Genomic DNA, 23129 nt, shown 5'->3' on the forward strand with positions numbered 1-23129 from the left:
TAATGACTGTCACTGTTCAAGGCACTAGCGGAGTGTTACACACATCTCTGTTGCTCACAGACAGAAAACAGATGACAGCCAGGCATGGCAGTGACACACGCTGTGATTGCAGTCCAGGCTGCGACCCCACTGCATGGACTCCGCTTGGTCCCAGCACTTGATGCGGAGGCCGGACAGTCACGAATTGTGCTCCTGCCTCTCTTACGTAGCGTATTTGAGGCCATACTGGGCTATGTAAATGAGTGCCTCAAAACCCCCCAAATAAATAATTAAGTAAAAATAAAATTACAATTTAATCCACTGACTTAGTCACATAAAATATACAACTGAGATTATTTCAAATCCAGAAACATGAATTCTTAGCTGTTTTACACCAAAAATTTACAGTTGGAAGTTTTAGTTGACAAGTAACTGTAATGTAAGTACAAACTAGAAATCATAATAATGTTAAATGGGCCGGGCGGTGGTGGCACACACCTTTAATCCCAGCACTCGGGAGGCAGAGACAGGTGGATCTCTGTGAGTTCGAGGCCAGCCTGGGCTACAGAGTGAGCTCCAGGACAGGCTCCAAAGCTACACAGAGAAACCCTGTCTTGAAAAACCATAGATAGGTAGGTAGGTAGGTAGGTAGGTAGGTAGGTAGGTAGGTAGGTAGATAGATAATAGATAGATAGATAGATAGATAGATAGATAGATAGATAGATAGATAGATAAGTTAAATGGTCCTTTTCTATGCGTGTGCCTAGATGAAGAACTCATTTCCTTTAAAAAGATAAGCATTCATGACAGCTTTTGTGAGATAGTGCCCCACACAATCTTTGCTTTTTGTATAAGCCTTGAAGTAAATAAGGTAATGGTGGATACCATTGAAGGCCTTTCTCTTACCCTTTACAGCTGACATACTTTATATTTTCTGTATACCGAATCATTATAATTTCATGGTCCATGTATAAAGATCACATTATACAATTATGAGTGTTCCTAACAATAATATCATCATGTAAATGAGGACCATTTATAAAATTCTTACTTTTAAGTTGAGAAATGATCTACCGTGCTGTACTTCTAACATATAAAACATGGAAAATCCAGAGATGATGAGATGATTCAGTAGGTAAGAATGCTTGCCACCATGGCCAACAACGAGAACCAGTTGCTACAAGTTTGTCCTCTGGCCTCTATCTCCACACATAATGATGTGCATGCACACACACATAAAGTGCAAACATGGAATTGACTCTGTGTCCACACACACGCACACACGCGCACACACACACACACACACACACACACACACGTAATTAAAAAGCATATAGCCGGGTGTGGTGGCACAGACAGGCAGAGACAGGGGAGCTAGTTCAATGCCAGCCAGGTTGGTCTACATAGAGAGTTCCAAGTCAACTGCAAATGTACAGTGAGACCCTGTCTCCAAAACAGCAACAATAAAAAGCAAAACCTTAGCCGGGTGGTGGTGGCGGCGTACGTCTTTAATTTCAGCACTGGGGAGGCAGAGTCAGGTGGATCTCTGTGAGTTTGAGGCCAGTCTGGTTTACAGAGCAAGATCCAGGACAGCCACCAAAACTACATAGAGAAACCCTGTCTTGAAAAGACCCCCCCCCCAAAAAAAAAAGCAAAACCCTAGAAGTATAAGGGGGGAAAAGCCTAGAAGTAAATACTTAATTTTTTATATTTAAAAACAACCCAAATATAAATTATTAGCCAGCTTTACTATATGAGTGTTAGATCTAGAGTTTGAATTAAAATTGTTCGTTTTATTAAGTAAATGGAAATTTAATTTTACAAGCTTGTTGATTACCTGATTTTACTGCAGCCGGTATGTCAAGATGTCTACTGAAACCGAGGAAACTGATGGGCCCCTGCGTTGCTGTGAGGACCAGAATATTAATGGGAACGGCCCAAATGGCATACATGAAGAAGGCTCACCAAGTAAGACTTTTTTGTCATGTTCTCGGTTAAGATGTGGATTAATAAAGTAGAACACATGAGTAGATATGGAAAAGCAACACTTAGACTTTTGAAATGGTGTACAGGTTAACTTAAAGATCTCTATTAAATACCCAGGTGAGATGGAGACAGATGAACCCGACGACGAGTCCAGTCAGGACCAAGAGCTTCCTTCAGAGAATGAGAACAGTCAGTCTGAAGATTCGGTTGGAGGAGATAATGACTCTGAAAACGGATTGTGCACTGAAGAAACTTGCAAAGGCCAACTCACGGGACACAAAAAGCGACTGTTTACATTCCAGTTCATCAATTTAGGCAATACTGATATCAACTACATCAAAGATGACACCAGGCAGATAAGATTTGACGATAGGCAGCTTCGGCTCGATGGTGAGTACCTGTGAGAAATAGCTTGAACGCTGAACTTGAGCAGAACAAAGTGCTGTTTTAGGTGAAGACCATGAAATTTAGCCTGTCATCAAAAATACAGTTACTTATCTCTAAGGAATCTAAGCCTTAATGTCTTCCTATAGTAAGTGGTAATCTTTACTACAATGAGGTTAGTTTATTATGCTTACACTTTGCATTATTTTTTAACTCTTGGATTATTTCAGTGACTTGGAAACAGCTATCAGTGTTGCCCTGATCACCTAGTGCAAGTAGAAAACCCTGGTGTAGAGAGATTGCTGGTTTTTTCTGGTGTATATGTTGGCATTAAGATATGTTTATTTTAACACTAAAGCTTACAACATTTTTAAGGAAAGAATATTTTTTCTACCTTAGAAAGGTCTTTCCTGGCTTTGGACTGGGATCCTGATTTGAAAAGGAGGTACTTCGATGAGAATGCCGCTGAGGTGAGCCCCTCCCTGCCTCTTGGCTTTGCTGTGCGCGCTCTATGTGACTGAGTTGTCACGCTCCTCCCCCCTGATTCTACAAATAGGTGGTTTCAGCTGTTAGCAACAAAAGATGGTGGCCCTTTTTACTTTAACGTAAAGAGTTGGTTTTGAACATGCTTTCTGTGTGCTGATTCAACCACAGAGGTTCTTTGACAAGTTGTTCTAGACATTTCTGCTGAGCCTTCTACAGTCTGAGTTTTCAGGATGCTTAAGATGTGTCACTAAGATGAGTTTTGTTTAACTTGTTCTCTTAACTCAAGAAATACTTCTCTTTAGGATTTTGAAAAACATGAAAGTGTGGAATATAAACCTCCAAAAAAACCCTTTGTGAAATTGAAAGACTGCATTGAGCTTTTTACAACAAAAGAAAAACTCGGTGCTGAAGACCCCTGGTAAGAGAAGACACTGAATGGTTGTGTGCCTTTTCTTGAGGAGTTTACTCCGATCATGTTGGCAAAGTATTGACTGAGTTTCCTTGATAGTTCAGCAAGGTCTTTATATAGTAAGTTCCAGTCTAAAGAGGATGCTAACAGCTTTTCTAAAGTATTACAGTGGTGACTTTTCCTCTCAGGACTGTCCTTTCTCTAATAACCACTTTCATCATTTCTTTGAATATTTATATATAATGGTTAAGCTTATCTGAAAGATGTAGGAGATAAGAATGCAGAATTGCTTTCATGTTCACATATATTAAGTGTACGGTAATTGCTCACTGATAAAATGTAGAACTTACTAGACATTGATTTTTGATTTTGTAGTTTCCATTAATACAAATCATTTGTTTTGTGCCTCTGTCAAGCTTTATTTTCTTCTTCTTTATAGGTATTGTCCAAATTGTAAAGAACATCAGCAAGCCACAAAGAAATTAGATTTATGGTCCCTGCCTCCAGTACTTGTGGTCCATCTCAAGCGGTTTTCTTATAGTCGATACATGAGAGACAAGTTAGATACTTTAGTTGATTTTCCCATCAAGTAAGTTTCAACTGTATTCAGTAAGCATAGGACCTTCTTTTTTCAAATGATGTGATGATATTCTTATTTTACCTTAGTAAATGTCACATATAATTGGATCAGTTTAAACCTTGAAGTTTTGAGCAGTTGTAATAATTTGTTAGGATTGCTATTTCACAGTTTTGTTGTAACTATATTCACTGGAAACAAGCACCTCCACAGTCCATTGGTCTCTGAGTTTGGACCAGGTGTGGCTGGAGATGATCTCCCTCTGCAGCATAAGGTGCTTCTTCAGTGACGGTGGGAGCCACACCTAGAGCACAGGGAGAGACGCTACTTGTTTAGGAAAGTGCCAGCAGTAGATTCTCCAAGATGTTAGTTCTTGAGTGTTGATAAGGAAGTTGCTTTTCACTTTTCCTTTTAATTTTTTCCCTGGCACACTGTAAGTTAAATGTGATAGCATGAAAGCATTAATCAGAAAAGCAATCAGTGTCCAATTATCAACCCCTAAACAAGGATTTCCCAAACACTCAAATCTCAGGGATACGTGTATAATTTGTTTAATAGGTTATCTCTGGGTAATTTCTTGTATGAGGGGTGTGTGTGTGTGTGTGTGTGTGTGTGTGTGTGTGTGTGTGTGATTGTATTAATGATTATGTGTGTATGCATATATATGAGTCAGTACTAACAGAAGGCGCTAGAATTTATTGCTTTAAAAGAAAAATATTTCATCACTTTTAAAGAAAGCATAACTTATCTGATTTCCTTTTTAACAGTGACTTGGATATGTCAGAATTCCTAATTAATCCAAACGCAGGCCCTTGCCGCTATAATTTGATTGCTGTTTCCAACCACTATGGAGGGATGGGAGGTGGTCATTGTAAGTTGATAGTTTACCTTTTAATCTTTTTCCAATCTGTAGACTTTTTCCTGTAAGATAGTTAATACTTTTTAAAAGTAAATAAAATGTCAGATGTATCTTGCATGTAATCGTTGTTCAGTATTTATAAATGAATGAATCAGTGAATCAGCTGTATAACTTTTATTTTAAAACCCAGTTCTAAAGGAATTAGTTAATCCCCTTTTTCACCTGAAGGCCCAGGAAGAAGCATCTTGTCTGTTCAGGGCGCTTACCCCCCGACCCCATTCTTCATTCTCTTTCCTTATAATGTGTCTGGTGCTGTGTTCTTTTAAACTGTGCAAATTTGTTAACTTGGGCAATAGGTACTAACTATTGATCTTAGTAATTCTTCCTCTTGAGACTTTAGACTTAATCATGTTAGTTCATGTCTATTTAATCTGTTGCTTTTACCACTGGTGATTTAGATTTATTGCACTGTATCTTTTCACCTAAATTAACACCTAACTTTCTACTAATCTAAGACTGAAAAGTATCATTGATTATGGTCTGTTATCTACGGTTTCCTTTGAAGTGACATTCTTGACAAAACTGTGTGCCAGGTTGTAGTTCAGGTTGACTGTAACAGTTGACACTCTCACCTGATGGATTTCCATTCCTGTGACATGTCCTTTTGTCACATGTAATGCAGAGTTGATTTCATTAACTGATTAAGATTGCTAACACTTTCATTCATAAGTGAGTTTTTATTATTATTTCACTTTGTAATCAAATTTATGGTAATTAAATAAACTAGATTAATTTTTTTTATTTCCTGAAATCATCAGAATAATATGGGGAGTAACTATCCAACAGATACACTAGAATTCTCTGTTGAAACTATGGGCTTTACCTCATAAAATTTTTTATTTCATTATTGGACTATCAGTTTTCTTTTTCTTACATAAATATTTTGAACATTTTTTTTTGGCTTCTGTAAAAGTATATTCATTTCACCCAAATTCCAATTTATTTGAGGCTATTTATAGTTACTTTTAGGCTATATTTTTATTGGGGTTATTATTCTTTTCTCACTATTACTTTTTGAATAATCCTCCCCAAAGGTGTATCTTGCTAATATCTTGAAAGGCTTTTATTAGTTTATTATTTATTCAGTCTCATAGGTTACATATTTTCTTTAGGACTGAGAATGTTTCTTCTGTAAGTATCCAACTACTCTGTAGTTCTCTTAAGTTCAGGCTAGCAGACTCACCGCATGCAGTAGACTTCCCTGAGCTGAGTTCATGCAGATTCATGAAGGAATACAGAGCAAAAGACATGGTACTGTTGAGTGGTGGATCCTAGATAGAGTACAGAGCAAAAGACATCACAGCTGTTTAGTAGTGAATCCTAGTTGTTGGAAGGAGGGGGAAAAGTGTCTGAGGGGATGTGCAAAGGAAGCTATTGAGTTCACGCTGTTTTCAGCTCCTCGTTAAAGGAGATGATTAGCCATTGTATGTGAATAACTATTGTTGGGAAGTGTTCTGTTAGCGCACGGGGGTTTTAAGTTAGTAGTTTATACAGAGCATGGAAGGGATAAAGAAGTAGCATTTTTTTAATCTTTCTTTTATTCTATAGTGTGTTAAAGACAGAAAGAACTCTAGTGTGTAAAAACTACAGATTAAGTAGAGTTATCAGAAAAGAAAATGTCATAGGAAACTTAAATAAATAATAGAAATTCTGGATGTAGGCGTCAGAAGCAGTCCTGAATTTAAGTCCTAACTCTGCTACATAACAGCAGCACCCCCTTAACAAATGATTCTTTTAGAAGCGTTAGTTTTATAGCTTTACAATGAGAAGAATAATGATAATATCTTAATGTGGATACAATGCATAGCACTGTGTCTTGTCACATAATCACTATATAAATGGTAATTATCATTAGGTTGGTTTTTTTGTGTGTGTGTGAATTAAAAAAAAAGTTATTTTCCCATCTGAAAAAAGTCACAAGTTTCAGCTTAGAAAAAATGTTTCTGAGGCATTTAAATTGCTAGAAATTATTCTAAAAGCCTTTGTCAAATCAAGTAAATGTATACTAGGCCTGATACAGATGATACTCGTGTCATTTAGCAGATATTTTTATGTAGGTGATCATAGAGTTTTGAGGAATCCACCCAAAGCCAAAGATATTCCAGTCATAGGAGTAATTCTATTTTTTCACTAGATACTGCTTTTGCAAAAAATAAAGATGATGGAAAATGGTACTATTTTGATGACAGCAGTGTCTCCACTGCATCCGAAGAACAAATTGTGGTAAGTATGTCTTCAGTGTTTGAGGTCATGGGTCAGCCTCCTAGGGAGTAACAAAAACTTAACAGAAGGGAAAACGTGGAGCAGGACATGAGCTCATGTTGCAGGGTCAGGCATGGTGGTGCATGCCTTTTGAGACCAGCCTGGTCTACAGAGGCAGTTCCGGGACAGTCAGGGCTACACAGAGAAACCTGTCTCAAAAATAGAAAAGAAAAAGAGCCCTTGGAACACTATTCTACACTCCAGCAGTTGCTGTAGCTAAAGGCAGGCATTCCGATTTCAGTATATAGAAGATTGCTCAGGTAGAACGTGTGTCTTAAACAATTTAGGAAGGGAACCTGAAGAGAGTAGACCTAAGGAGAAGCAGTGTCACCGAAGACCAAAATCACTGGAGAGAAGACTCTGAGGTGTTAATGCTCCTGAGAGATGGGCCAGTGTTACTAGAAAAGGCCGCCGTTGACTGAGATGCTGTCGGCCCCATGGAAAGTGGTTCCATTAGAATGCCGTGGACAGATGGGGTGACAGAGCTGAGGACTGTTGAGGAGGTGGCCACACTCTGTGGGCCCAGTGGAGAGGGAGAGGTGTGTACAGAGGAGGGTAGAAGTTCTCTTGGTAGCAGTTTTTGATGCAGACAAAACTTAAATGTTTTTTGAGCCAGAGAGAGCTGTCTGGTATGGTGGCACATGTCTGTGATCTTTGCATTTCAGAGATCCAGGCAGGTAGATCACGGGTTCCAGACCGTCCTGTGCTGTGGTGCACGTTCCAGGTCAGCCTGGACTACCTTTCGTTGTGTCGTTAGCTCACAGAATATTAGGTTTCATTATGATAGTTTCAAGCAAATTTTTGTTGATTTCTTTTCCTCCCCATGATTTCCCTTGTCCCCTCAACCCCCATAGCCTCCTTTCCACTTCCGCGTCGTATGTGTTTTTTGGCCCATCCCTTTTCCTCAGAGCTTCGTGTTCCTTTCACATGGTTTGTTACATGGTTTCATTGTCTCCACCCACTCTCACACTCACACACATACATACGAACAAATACATGCATACATAAGATATTAAATACATACGTACATACATAAAACATTAAAAAGTTTGGGTCTGCTTCTGAGAAAACATGATTTTTATCTTTTTGAGTCTAAGTTATCACACTTATTATAATATTTTCTAAATCATTTATTTTCCTGAAAATGTATTCATTCTTGACTGCTGAATAAAATCCCATTGTGTGTATATACCTCATTTTCACGATCCAGTCATCTGTTAATGAACATACAGGCTGTTTCTGGTTCCCTGTTGCTGTGAATACCGCAGCAGTCAATCTGGATGTGCAAGTATCTCTGATCGGATCTGTGGTCCCTTGAGACGTTCCCAGCAGTGGTGTAGATGGGTCATATGATAGTTCTCGTTTTAATTTTTTGAGAACCCATACTGATTTCCGTAAAGGGCCGTGCTGGTTTATGCTGCCCCAGCAGTTAATAAAGGTCCACTTTCCCTACATCCTCAACAGCACACCAGCAGTTTCTTGATGCTGACTGGTTGAGATAGATGGATTGTGGGGTGTTTACCCACCACCCCCACAGCTTCCCAGAGTTTTCTTGAGTGCAATCAGCAGGAAATATTAGATAGAAGGATTTATAGCAGAGAATCTTGCGGAGATAAACAGATAGAAAATAAAGGATAGCCTCGAGAGGGCCTGGAACCTCTTCCAACGGCCCCGACTGTCTCTGGCCCAGGGTTTTTATAGAGATGCCAAGGGGTGGAGCAAAAGACCTCCTCCCCCAGCACAGCCAAGTGCAGACCATCTCAGACACCTGTACTCAGGCCCATGGTCCTGATCATCCTCTATTCGGACCTGCTGGGTAAAGCCACAAGGAACCCAAGAACGGGCTCCCACAATGGATGGATACTCTGAATTTGCCTTTTCTTGTGGCTAAACATGGTTCATATTTTTAAAGCTGTTTATTGGCTATTTGAGTTTCTTCTTTTAAGAACTGTTTTTTTTTTGATTGGCCCATTTATTGATTGGCATTTTTGATTTGGGGGTGTTTAATTTTTGTAGTTCTTTATATATTTATCTGGATTTCAAGCCTGTCTGAGACAGAGCTAGCAAAGATTTTTCTCTCATTCTGTAGGCTGTCGGTTTATTTGGCTGATAGTTTCCTTTGTTCTGCAGAAATGCTTTCATTTCCTATAGACTCATATGTTCATTTTTGGCAGCCTGGGCTATCTTTTTTTTTTTTTTTTTAATGATACAAGAGCCACAAATATGACTCAGTGGTTAAGAGCACTGGCTACTCTTCCAGTGAACCCTGGGTTCGATTCCCAGAGCACACAAATGGTAGCTCACAAGTCTGTAACTCCAGTTCCAGGGGATCCAGTGCCCTCTTCTGGCTCTCCAGGCATTGAGCTTCTAAGTGTTGCTTAGACATACATGCAGACTAAACCTAATACAAACTAAAATATTTAAAAATAAATTTTAAAATCTACTGTTATAATTGATGGAAAAATATTCTTTTTAAAAAAATTTTTTTCAAGCTGGGAGTAGTGGCTGCACACCTTTAGTCCTAGTACTTGGGAAGCAGAGTTCAAGGCTAGCCTGGTGTACAGAGCTAATTCCAGGACAGCCAGGGCTAAACAAGTAAATTGTGTCTCAAAACAGGGTGGGGAGGGATTTTCACCAGCACGTGTTAATTGTACCAAGACTGGGTTTCTTGATGATGTTGTCATGTGTGCGTGCTGTGCTTCAGTCGGCCTCCCCCCCCCCCTCTTCTTGTCCCTCCTCCGTCCACTCTTCCCCTTTCTATTCCTCAATCTTCCTCTTGTGCTGTCATGTCTTTTTAAAACAATGAGTGTTCTCCCAATAGGTCCTGGGAAAACCTTTTTAATCATCAGGGAAACGTTGTTGGTGTAGTAGAGGACGTTGCACTGGAGGTCGAGCCTGAGCTGAGACACTCAGTGTTGGATACAAACACATTCACCTTAAAGTTCAAAGAAAGGAAACCAGAATTGTATTTTATATTATAGGAAGGGAATTTGTGTTTGGGCTATATATAACTCTTGGTCCAAATTATACAGAATGAAAATACTTCTTTTTAAATATAGAAACAACTATATTTATCCAATTGTATAAGCTTCCATGTGGTCATATGTAGTTTTTCTGTTGATTTTTTGTCACTACCATTGGTTATTAGCTAACCCCCTGTGCGTGCTGTGTCGAGTATGGTCTCTGGGTGCTGACATCTGTGCTTGTTTGGCAGTCCAAAGCAGCGTACGTCCTCTTCTACCAGAGACAGGACACTTTCCGTGGGACGGGCTTCTTCCCTCTGGACCGAGAGACGAAAGGTGCTTCAGCCGCCACGGGCGTCCCCCTGGAAAGTGACGACGAAGACGACAGCAATGACAATGACAATGACCTAGAGAATGAAAACTGTATGCACACTAACTAACGCGAGCCCAGGAGCCATAGAGAGACCTTCCTGCTGGTGGTGGCCATGGCAGTGGATTCTCCACCACATTAAAACCCAAGTCTGAGATGAGGAGTTTCAGATAACCGAATGTAAATCCTTTATCAGATTTTAACTTGTGCAGTACTTGAAGTGAAACACAATGAAAACTTTAACAGAAATTGTCTCTTAATACATTTACAGTCTTGTATTTACAAGCTAAATATATATAGGAAATCACAAATAAATCCCTTTTAAGTTTGCTGCTGTTTTGACGAATTATGTTTTCTTTAATTTTTTTGGATGTGACTAATTGGTAACAGATGTAAACTTGTGGATGTTGGTCATTGATTTTGCTCTAATAACACTGCAGGAAAGCTGTGGCTGCGCTCAGCTCTTGGGAAATCTAGTTCGTGTATGTCAGGCTGCTGTCCACTGCTCCGGCACGCCCCGCAGCATCCGTGTGGTGCAGACGCTGCAGTGCGTCCTTGGAACGCCAGTCTTCAAATCTGTCCCTGGGGATCAATGTGGGCCTGTTCACAGAAAAAAATTCCATCATACCATGAGAAATAACCTTGGAAAAATTTCCTTTTGTTGTATCATTAAAATGCAAAACATGACATTTACCTCACTCACCATGGGAACAGGTTCTAGATTCCATACTCCATCAAAAGTCATTTTTCATCTACATGTAAGTATTTTTCACTACAATTGGAATCTGTTCTTTAAAATTTCAAATTTGTTTTGGTTTAAAATGTTTATCTTTAATCCACTGTTGGTCCAAAATTCAAATTTTTTGCTGTCCATGGTTCTTTACCCCATTTTTGGTAATGTAGCAACTTTTTAGCTCTCCCAATTACTGTAATGTAAGGACAGGCTGAATAATATTCTGTATCTGTAGTAACAATTGCATCAGACTTAGGTGAGAGGATTTTTGTTCATGTACTAGCCTTTAACTCATTGATAACTCGGCTATAGAGGTAGGTCTGTTAACTTTCTCTGTGTGTTCCTGACGGCGGAATTCACCATAGCCTTACAGCTTTTCTCAGAAGGTAACTTGTCCAAGAGAGGTGGTATTTGCATGTTCCCAGTCAGACCTGTGCAGCATAGGAAGCGTACGAACCTTGGGTTTCATTTCAGTTTCTCACATTCAAGGATCCAGGATGCCAAATACACGTGTGAACATTTGAGACATTTTCATTGGCTGCTTTCTTTCCCTATGATCCAGTTGAAGGAATGTATCATTGATTGGCATACAATACTGCCTTTAATAGGAAACGAAATGCTGGGGCACATTTCACATATGACTACCTGAGAAATCGCTTTGTGTCCCACTGTTATTAAAGCAAAAAGTATAATGTTCTTCACTTGAACTAATCAAATACAATAGATATAAATTGTGTATTGTAAATAAAAGTTCACTCTGTGAGTGCACATTTTGGTAAATTATTTATTTATGTTAGCATTTTAAAAGAAAAAGGAAAAAATTGCATTTGACCAGGATAAGTAAGGTATGTTGATCATGGCTTTGCTTTATATCTTGATATTAAAGCTGGTTTTTCATCCTGGTCTTTTAAAAGCTGCTTTGGCTGTTTTGTTTTGTTTCTTTTCTTCCTTTTTTTTTTTTCTTTTTTTCCTTTTTTTTTTTTATGTAAACTAACCTCCTGCATGACAGAGGTTAATATTTTGTCAGCACTTGGGTTCACTTGAGTTTACATTTGAAATGTGCATGTTTATTTATACAGATTTCAATAAAGCTATTGAAGGCCTTATTTAGTCTTTTATTTCTTAACTCTGGAACCGTTCAAGTCAATTCCGTTTTCTGCATAATGACTTTACAGTACGTTATGGTTAGCACAAGGTACAGAGTGAGTCAAGTCCTGTGGAGGATGCTTTAGCCTTGGGTAGCTTTGGTCTGGGTTGTACCGTACATACTCCTGAAGCCAACGGCACTGCCTTCTGCCTGCCTTCCGAGCTTCGTTTGTTCTGCCCTTGGTTTATCCTTCCTTCCTTCCTTCCTTCCTTCCTTCCTTCCTTCCTTCCTTTCTCTTTTTTTGTAAGTTTTTAAGGTCAGTGTTAACTTCTTGTAAACGTAGATTAGTCTCCACCCTGATTCTCCGAAGAGTCTGGTTCCTTTTGTTTATCTGCTTCATTGACTTGGTAATGCATTTGTTTATTTTTCAAGTGGGTCTCAGGCTGGCCTTCATCTCACCCTGTATCCCATGCCAGGCTCCAAGTCTTTGATCTTCCTGCCTGGGCCTCTCAAGTGCTAGGATTACAGAGGAGCACCACCATGCCCTGACTAAGACCACATCCTGTTAATGCTTGCCTCAATTTCTTTCCTACTGAAAAGAAAAATTTTAAATCAAGAGTGCCGTCTATGCCATTGAATCTTTCAAATGATAGCTTCATCCACAAAAACTTCATAGCATAAAAAGAATTAAAAGGAGATATCCATATAGGTAATACAGGGTAATAGGAATATATTTAGATGAAAATTCTACTTCTAACTTTGCCTGTTAGTAATCTTTGAGCTTAATCTTTTTAGTCTGTTTCTTCACCTATACAATAACGATGACAATAATAGCCAATGTTTATCGAGGGGCTTATTCTAAAGCAGTCACGATATTAGTGTGTTTGTGTGCATTATCACATTTCATCCCACAAGAGCTGTGTGGTAGGGACAGTCACCATCCTCACCTCCCATGTGTGTGTTGCAGAGTCGCCACGGTTACTATGTGGTAAGTCAGCTTTCAGACGCCCTCAGATGCGCGCGCGCCTCACTGTGTTACAGTGCCTTTCTCACCACGGAACTTGGATGAGGCCATCTGGTCTTCCATCGGGAAGTTTTGTGAACAGTGTGGTACTAGTTACTGATCTTTTGTCTGCATGGAAAGTGGTGTTAGCTAGTTTTGCTTCCAAAAAATGTCGTCTTCTCCTCTAGTTAGAAGGTGGTATACTTAACTTTTCATTCCAAAATGAACATTACCAACGTATTTACATTATTCACTATTTTAATTAAATGTTAAATATTATGTGGTATGTAACTTAAACCATTGCCCCAAATTCAACCCTGAATTTGGTCAAGTCTCCCCTGTCATTCTCTTATTACACCTCATCCTGTTTGGGAAGGAGAGTGCTTGTGCGCATGTCATGGCACGTGGGAGGAGAGCGAAGGGCAGCTTGGGCAGGACTGTGTTCTCTTCTCCTACCAGTGGTCCCCCGAGATGGATGGAAGTGCCTTTACCTGCTGAGCCTTCTCACCTTCCTGGGGTTTCTGAGTTGGGGGAGGGGCGGCCGCGCGATCCTCCCTTCAGAGACCTGTCTCTTGTCATCAGGGTTTCACAGAAAGTACCTTTACCCACTGAGCCCTCTCACTGGCCCCTGGATCCATACTCAACGATCTCTATGAAAAAGCTGCAGCCTGGCACTTTAAGTCATTCTTGCTTTTGCTAAAAATCTGATTTTGGTAGTTCTGTGTTTCCCCTTGCTTTCCAGACAACCAGGTATTAAAAACCATACAAAACGTCGATTTCAGCATAAAGAAAATCAGCTCATACCAAACGAGGTGTTGCACAAGGGCAGTGCTCTTCTTTATGAGCTGAAGTGAGGTGAGGGTGTGTGATGAGAAGGAAGCCAGGGGACTGTAAGAGACAGTGAGGGAATGTTCTTCAGGGTGCACCTACCGAAGGACACAGACGGGAGTCTCCATTGTCACTCATGGGGTCGGCACCGTGCACAGCTAGCTTTGAGTCAGTGTTACTTCTTTTCAGAGCCCTACAGGCTGCTGTTGCACGCCTGCCTGCCTGCCTGCCTGTTCTGGCACACAGTTGTAGATGAAGAGGACATCCTCTTGCCAGCTTAGCTAAGGTGGTAGTGTGAGGAGATACTGTGTCCCATTAAGGTCCTCCGAAAGGTCAGAAAAGTGGTCAAATGAAAACGGAGTTCTGAAGCCAAAGAACAAGGCAGTCTTCGTATTTTTTACTTTATAACAAAATTGATTTTTTTTATTACTGAATAATTTGACTTGTCTAAAGATTGAAGTAGCTTTTCTTAAAAATATGCTGATGCTTTCAGATAGTTGTTTTAAGTGCTGCTTGATAGAGAATAAATGAGTATATTTACACCCATGGTGTTACAGTTACAGATGAGTGTTATATATTGTTTCATACCCAAATTTTTTTTAATGAGAAAAATATTTTTCTTAAGCATTCTAGATTTGAGACATTTTAATTCAGTATGTATATGCTTTGTGTATTTAATTCATATTTACTATAAGTTACAGAAATTGCTGGATAGTTTAGATGACATGTTCATATAAAACTGGATATATTCAGCTTTTTGTCTTTAAAGAAATGGCTAATAAACATAGTCCAAAGATTAATTTTTGATAATCATAAACATTGAAAAATACACTTATATCTTATCATGGTAATTCCCATCTCTGCTTTAGGGCACCTGCAGCTAGCCAGAGGAGCTGAAGGGAAAGACCCCGTATTGTGGGAATTATTATAAAATTGAGTTATAATATTTTGGTAGAGAGGAAAGTCAGTCAGATGGGTCTTAGTATTGGTTTGTTGTTGAAGTTCTTGCCCAAATTATTGTTAATGTAGTTCTGCAAAGGTGCTAAAAATATACAACTGTCTCTTTGGAAATGATAGAAATAATATAACACTGTAAAAATAAGACTGCATTTTTAAATAATTTTCTATCTGCATGTGTGTGTGTGTGTGAGTGTATGCCACATGTGAGGATGCCCATGGAGGCCAGAAGAGGGCGTTTGGTGCCCTGGAACTGGAGTTATAAGTGCTTGTGATCTGCCTAACGTGAGTGCTGGGAACTGATGAGCTGGTCTTTGGAAAGAGCAGGAAGTGGAAGGTGCTCTGTTAACTGCTGAGCCATCTCGCCAGTCCCAAGAGTGCATTTTTTAATATGCACAAAATCAGATATTTTAAATGTTTACTTTGTTTTGGCGGTTGACTGTTCTGGGAGGGGGGAGCATACCTATGTTTGGTGTTTATTTTGCTGAATTCCCCCCCCCCATCAGGAATTTATAACTCCATCTATATAATTTGGTGGAAAATGTGAGTTTCAACTGCTATGACCTTCATTCAGATTTGTTGCTAGCCACAGTCAGGACCATGTACACTAAAAAGTAAATCAGGGGAGCCGGGCGGTGGTGGCGCACGCCTTTAATCCCAGCACTCGGGAGGCAGAGCCAGGCGGATCTCTGTGAGTTCGAGGCCAGCCTGGGCTACCAAGTGAGTCCCAGGAAAGGCGCAAAGCTACACAGAGAAACTCTGTCTCGAAAAACCAAAAAAAAAAAAAAAAAAAAAGTAAATCAGGGAACAGCACAACAAACTTAAATGCATGTATTCTAAAATTTTCTTGGTGATGGCAAGTTCCTCATCCGATTCATGTGGCCAAGAGACTAGGAAACAGACTGGTGTCCCTTTTTATAAGGTCCTCGCGTTGTCATTAAGACTTCATCATAACCCTAACCATTGTAGCATAACCATTACTCAACGGCAGCTCTTAATAGAAGCAGCTCCATTTTTGGAGAGGTCTGCTCACTAGGATTGTATGGTTCAGCCCAACCCCTGCTTCAGTGCAATCTCGGTTCATCTCTTTTAGCCCCTGTGTTAGGAGTCTCCAGAGAAGCAAAACCGATAGGATGTGCATGTAGAAAGTAATAAGGAATTGGCTAGTGTGAAGGAAACTGGGATTTTCTAAAATCCACAATCGTCAAGCTAGACCCAAGAATGGTGGTAGTTCCAGTCACCTTCCAAAGGCCTGACAACCAGAAATGCCTAAAAGCCGGCAAGCTTGAAATCAAGAAGAGTCATTTCCATTTGAATCCAGACCAGGGAAGTCCAGGGAGCCAGCTCAGGGCAGTCAAGCAGGAGTTAGCAAAGTGTTAACATCTTTGTTCCATTCTGGCCCTCAGTTGGGGTAAGACTCAACAGGGGGAAGACAATTACTCTAAGAACAAACATTTTAGTGTTTATCTCTTCCAAGAACATACCCAGAAGCAACCAAAATAACCTTTATCAGAATTTTGAGGTGCTCTGTAAACCAGTCTAGTATATATAAACTTAGTCATTAAACCCCGTGACATGTAAGTGTGGTTTAGACACAGGAGACCACTGGAGTTCTGGACCTATCACTTCTGTGCACCTCTCACCTCTCTCTTGATTTATAAAGTAGGTCAAGGTCAGAATCTCCATCAAAGAATACTTAGACTGAGAAGTTAATTAGGAGACAGTAATTCTACCTATGAAAAATGTTCGCTTAGCCAACTGATGATTTTTCTTAGGATGTACAGTTCCGTCGTTGAGGACTAGTGTGGAATCCACATTCTCCATGCACTTAAGTCATCTCTCCCAGCATGAATGAAGTTCCTTAAGAATGATCACAAGATTTAGATGGTCTTCAACTTTATGAAGAGTGCAAAGGGTGTTATTACTAAGGAAACAGTGAAGACACAGGATAATTATTGCTTGAACCATGTCATCTGCTATAATGGTGCTTGAGGAAAAAGATAAAAATTGCCCTCATCCAATTTCTTACCTTCCCTCTGATGCATTCTACCATTTTATCATCTAGGGCTTTCCCATGCGTTCTGTTGGCATGGTTTGTTTTATCTGCTACCAGGTGAACTTTCATACTTCTTCCTCAAGACACATCTACCCCAAACTGTGTTTCATCTGTTGACTCAGTTGCCACTCCGGCTATGAATCATGAGTCTGTCTTCCCCACTACACCTGATAGAATATAGTGATATAGGGTATAGTGTTTCTGTACACAACTGTTAAAAGGAGACATTTTCTCGAGGCAGACCTGTCCTCCCATCTCAGAAGGCAGGGGCAGAAGGATCATACACTTAAGGGTCTTCTGAACTACAGACTGAGTTCAAGGCCAGACTGAGCACTTTGGTAAGGACCTGCCTTGGAAATAGAAAATGCAGGCTGGGGATATAGCTCAGTAGAGTACTTGCTTAGGTCTCCAGCACACAGTTTCTCAAGCATCATTGTCCTTGTGATTTTTATATTTCTTATACTACTGAGCATATGTTTTAAGTTTAAACTAGATACCCTTTTAAGTATACACTAAAAATAGTATATGATTAGGAATACCCTGTCCCCAGTATGGGGGAGGGGGCTTAAATGCTAGATGCAGTAACATTTTAAATTCAGTACATTTATGGGAAAAAAATGTATGTTGATTTTCACTTGAATTAGCTTTTCTAAAGTCAGAAGCCCTGTGTCTATCTGTAATCTTTTCACACAATAATGTTTAGGATTTTGTTTATATTTTTATGGATTTGCAGCTTTGGTACTCAAATGCTATCTGTGTAAGCTTGTATATTTTTCAGGAAGGGGTATGTTGGACTCAAAATAGAGCATGTAGTAAGTGGCTCTTATTAAATGGTTCTTGTTTCATGGGTTGTCTGGGAACTTTTACTGTAAGGAATTCTTTGTTCCAATAAAGAAGACATTGCTGCTATGGTCTGCTCCTATCAGAGAGCAACCCGAATTTCCAATTATGTAGAGGCCCTCTTTCCCTAGGACTAATAGACACCCCTGGTTGTAAAGAGACAAGAATAGCCTTTTAATCTGAGGAAGGGATACCCCAGACATTTTCTCTGCCTAGTATAGTTGCCTAAAGAGGAGCGAGAGGCAATTACTTGGTTCTGTTCTCTGGTTTGTGGTTTGTTTGTGTCAGTCATCTAGACAGGATCTTAGAAAACTTTTAGATGACACAAGGAGATTGTCATCCAGGACTGGTGAGATGGCTAATGAGTAAAGGCCCTGGCCTGAAGCCTGATGACCCGAATTCCATCCCTAGTACCCACGAGGTGGACAGAGAAATGTCTGTCGAGTTGTATTGAAAGTCCTTTATAATTTGCAGTTCAGATACTCTAATACTTCTCTTTGCAAATTCTGGATTTTTCACAAGTTATTATTCTATTCATGTGAGTGTTTCACATAGTGTTAGACTCATGACCTGTTCCTGGAGCCAATGTCCAGAAGAGCTGGCATACTTGGAGAAAAAAAACCTTTGTTTTTTAGAAAATGGAGAATCCTCCTTTAACAAAGTCCTGTCCACTCCCCCCCCCCCAAATTACAAAGTGGCATCTTGAAATTGGGATGAGAATGGAGAGGTATGTCACATTAACCTTGACCACACTCTCTTTGTGACTAATGTCAAAGATTAACAGTCCTTGGAGCCAAGATTATGCCCTTTTATCCCAAAAACCACAAGCTTTGTCTCGTGAAGTTTGAACTTGAAAGGCAACAAAAAAAATGGGATTTTTAACTCCAGCACATAGCTCTTGATGAAATTCATGGGTTCGGGACCTTTTCCGGTGCTATGGCTCTCACCCAGGGCCTCACACATTAGGCGAGCGCTCACCCTCTGCCGCATCCTTGGTCTCTGACACTATCATTGCAGTGGCACCGTTCACAATATAGATGAATGTACAGTGTATAAACAGATTCTGCATTACAATGTATGATGCCATTTGTAATACCAATAAATGTAATAAACATGTTTTGGTCAATTCATATCTCTACAGTTAATTTTTCTTGCCACTTTTCCAAGCGATGCATAATCTCTTACACTTTTTCAGTTTCCATCCTCAGCTGTCTTTCGAGGGAAGATATGTACCATACATGTAACAGTAATGATGTGGTGGCCCATTGTTTTTTATTCACTAATTTAAAAGAACAAAGATATGGTATACAATGATGCTAGCCTTTACTTTTAATCTGGGCACTTGGGAGGCAGATGCAAGCAGATCTCTGTTTAATGTCAGCCTGGTCTACACAGCAAAGTTTCAGGCCAGCTGGAATGACTCAGTGAAACCTTGTCTTTAAAAAATTGTTATTTATTTTTAAAGTAAATTTGTCAAGGAAGGTGATACATGCCTGTAATCCCAGCACTTTGGGGTGGAGGCAGAAGGATCAGGAGTTCGTGATCCTTGACTGTAGAATGAGTTCCAGACCAACTTCAGCTGCATGAAACCCTGTCTCAAAAAAAGTAAAACTAAAGAAAAACTCACTCGAAAACCTGTTATCAAAATCACTGTGACAAAGTGTCTACATATAAAAAAGAAATAACTGAAGGCACTGAGATGTTTAGTGGCAATCAGAATAAACTCCATGTTCAGAGGGTTTATGTGGAAGGTGCCGGTTCATGATAAGGAGTCTCATAGTCTAGGGAGCCCAAGTAGCCAATTACCAAGGGAGGAAATTTGAAAATGATAGTGCCATTGTACAGAGCCACGAAGTCTACCTTCAAACTCCAAGTTCTTAGCTTACTCCTAAACTCTACACAGAGCAGAAACTACAGGGAAAATATTAATTGCTAAGCTTCAATATTTTCAGAAGCAGTTCAGTACAAAGGAGACAGTTTGGAGTTCAAGTCTGACCAAACAGGAACTTTACAAACAACTCAGGCTTTTCCATCAAAACTTCTAAATGACTGAGCATTAAGAGTAGAAACCATAAATTGGGCCTATACCTATACCTTAAGAAGAAAAGCAGTCTATTTAATAAAGATCGAGGAACTAGTTAGTAACTAACCTCCCTATTGAATAGAATTTAGTGTTATTTGGGGAAAGAATGTTTGAAGAGAAAGTTGAATGTTAAGAAAGCACTTGCCTCTGTTATTACTAGGAGACGATCTCACAGCAAACTTCCTGATGCCTAAACATGAGCTGACACCAACGGACATGCCAAAGTGGATGGAGAAAAGCTCATGAGGACTCGGCCCTACACAAAGAAGTATAGGCAACTGAGGGAAGCTGAGAGAAGGGGATGTGGTCTTCTCCAGGGAAAAACATAATAGTTGGTTGTCCAGTGCCAATGGTCAGTCCTGAAAACATACAAATATCATATGGACTAAACGGGTTATATTTAGGAATATATACCTATATGCATTCAATAACAGTGAAAAAGAAGTCATGAATTTGAAGGAGAGTGGGGGGAGGTATATGTTAAGGTTTGGGGGGAGGAAATGGGAAGGAGAAATGTAATTCAATTATAATCTTTAAAAAAAAAAAAAAAAAAAAAAAAAAAGCACTTGCTATTCCAGAGGACCCAGGAATGATTCCCAAGCCCCTCATGGTTGCTCACAGTGGTCTAGAACTCCAACTAGGATCCAATGCCTTATTACTAACTCATGCACCAGGCACACAAGTGGTTCACAGTCATACATGCAAGCAAAACATGCCCACACATTAAAAATAAAATTAGTGTTGTTTGTGAGCCACCTTTCCTGGATAAGTATAGCTACCAACCCTCATCAAAGAAGTCTCTCCACAACAAATGAAGGCCATCACAGAAGAGACAGTCACAAGTGGACACACTCAAGAGGGCATAGATCATGGGAAGCCCAGCACCAATGGATACATCTACATCAGCTCTTGCATCTATGGCTCAGAGAAAATCATTGACAAGGAAAAAAAAAGAGTGTAAAAGCCATAGTACCAAGAATTCTGCTGTGAAACAGTCTCACCTAGAAATGACTGCATAAACTGACTGGAACAATGTCAGTATCAATGGACATGTTGATGGGGAAGGGGAAAAAATTTTGGCATTCCACCCTGGACAAAGGACTCCAGGCAACGAATGACTGCTGGGAGTAGGAAGATTAGCCTCCCCCCAGGGATGAGCCGCCTTATTGATTGTCCAGTACAGAGCAGTGATCTGTCCTGCATTAGCCAAAAAAGACTCAGCAACAATATAAATATATATAAATACACAAATATAATTTTGTGACAATTATCAAAGCTATCAACTTGAGGGAGCATGAGAGGGGTTCAGGGGAAGGTAGTTGAGAGGGACTAAAGGGGGAAAGGGAGGAGGGAAAGTGATATAATTCTATTTTAACTAAAAACGTTATAAAAAGAACTGCAGCTAGTAGAATTATAGACTAGAAATCATAATGTATAGTCAGTAGGAAACAAAAAAATGCTAACATCTAACAAAGACTTTCAAATTTTAAAAAAATACATTAAAATAATCTAAAGGGAAAGATGAGTAAAACAGAATTCAGGAAGGATATGAATTAAAATAGCAAAGCTAAAAATATAATAGCTGGAGTCAAAAGAAATGTGTTGGTGGGATCAATAGCAAGAAAAAGAGTATCTTAAAAATCAAATATCCAAAGGAGTGGGGAAATGGCTCATATGTTAAGATGTTTGCCACACAGGAAAGAGGACTGAATTCAATAGGAAAGCAGAAAGGAGCCCTGGGACTTGCTGGCCATCTGGTCAACCCAGTATTCTCCAGGTCGAGGCCTTGTCTCTAAAGTGGAGAGCAATTAAGGAAGACACCAAACATCAACCTTTGGTCTCTGCCTGTACACGCACACATGTACACACAAAAAATAATATACTCAAAACCAAACATAACAGTGGTTGTTGGTTATTTTTACTCTTTTGAGGAGCCTGCCACCCAGCTCCCAAATAAATCACACACAGAGGCTTATTATTAATTATAAATGCCCGGCCTTAGCTTGGCTTGTTTCTAGCCAGATTTTCTTAACTTATCATGTCTACATTTTGCCTCTGGGCTTTTCCTTTTCTTCCTGAATTCCCTTCTTTGTTTCTTACTCCATGGCCTGTTGTGTAGCTGGGTGGCTGGCCCTGATGTCCTCTTCCTTCTCTTGCTCCTAGATCTCTGTCTCCCAGATTTCTCCTTCTATTAATTCTTTCTGCCTGCCAGCCCTGCCTATCTTTTCTCCTGCCTTGCTAATGGCCATTCAGTTCTTTATTAGACCATCAGATGTTTTAGACAGGCAAAGTAACACAGCTTTACAGATTTAAACAAATGCAATGTAAACAAAAGTAACACACCTTAAAATAATATTCCCCAACATTTCTCCCCTTTTTTTCCTAAACAAAAATTGAAAATTTTTAACTTTAACATAGTAAGACTGTATACAATAAGAACAATTATCAAATAAAGATTACATTCACAATGTACTGAATTCCAATTCATTTGTGTCTGGTACATTTAAAGAAAATACTCCATAATCTATCCTATCTTAGTAAATCCAAAATTTTATACATAAATTACTTTCTATCATATCTAAGGAAAATTGCAACTATATCTAGTCATCAACTCTATCAAAGGTCCCAGGAGGATAATATTATTTGAGTAAATAAAAAGTGCATTGAAAACAACTTCCAAAACTTTAGCAATGATAGAGACATCTGACTGACTGAACAGTCACCCAAAGTTCCTTCTGCATCATAGGGGCATCCATCTTCAGCCTACAGGCCCATAGCATCTGGCAGACTTTTCAATGAAGTAGGAATTTTGAAAGACAGTCCCACCTATATTGGCAAAGCTTGTCAGTCACATTTCTTTGTGTCCTGCAGAATGTCTGACAGTTCCTGTGAAGCAGGAACCCTGAAGGACCATCCTACCTTGTTTTGGCAAAGTTCAGCAGTCACTTTCCTGTGAGTCCTGTACATCCAGTTTATACAACATACTTTCAGCCAGTCCAGGCAAGAACAGTTTCTTTGCCCAGTGGCTAGCCTTGTCACATTGAAAGCAAACTCCTTAAGAAGTTTCTTCGATGCCCATCATCTCTGAAGTACATTGGTATTACAAGAGCAGATGTGTCTCATTGTCATTAAGTTAACAAAACATTTTAAATGCCATATTCTATAGGTCTTTGAAGTATTTGAAGACCATCTGTCTAAAATATATCT

The 23129-nt window shown here is 39.6% G+C and overlaps 1 protein-coding gene across 5 annotated transcripts in view; it reads left to right on the forward strand.

Moving 5' to 3' along the window:
• The window catches only part of Usp15 (ubiquitin specific peptidase 15), a 99642-nt gene extending 87468 nt beyond the window's left edge, over positions 1-12174 (forward strand). For all 5 annotated transcript variants that reach the window (XM_028869579.2, XM_028869580.2, XM_037196726.1 and 2 more), the window contains 8 exons: positions 1832-1947; positions 2083-2355; positions 2749-2819; positions 3138-3253; positions 3684-3833; positions 4589-4692; positions 6875-6963; positions 10217-12174. In XM_028869579.2, the coding sequence (XP_028725412.1) occupies positions 1832-1947; positions 2083-2355; positions 2749-2819; positions 3138-3253; positions 3684-3833; positions 4589-4692; positions 6875-6963; positions 10217-10405 (1108 nt within the window). In that variant the 3' untranslated portion in view covers positions 10406-12174. The remainder of the gene's footprint in view (positions 1-1831; positions 1948-2082; positions 2356-2748; positions 2820-3137; positions 3254-3683; positions 3834-4588; positions 4693-6874; positions 6964-10216) is intronic.
• The last annotated feature ends 10955 nt before the right edge of the window (positions 12175-23129 follow it).

The sequence above is a fragment of the Peromyscus leucopus genome, chromosome 18 (genome assembly GCF_004664715.2).
Source record: "Peromyscus leucopus breed LL Stock chromosome 18, UCI_PerLeu_2.1, whole genome shotgun sequence".
NCBI lineage: Eukaryota > Metazoa > Chordata > Mammalia > Rodentia > Cricetidae > Peromyscus > Peromyscus leucopus.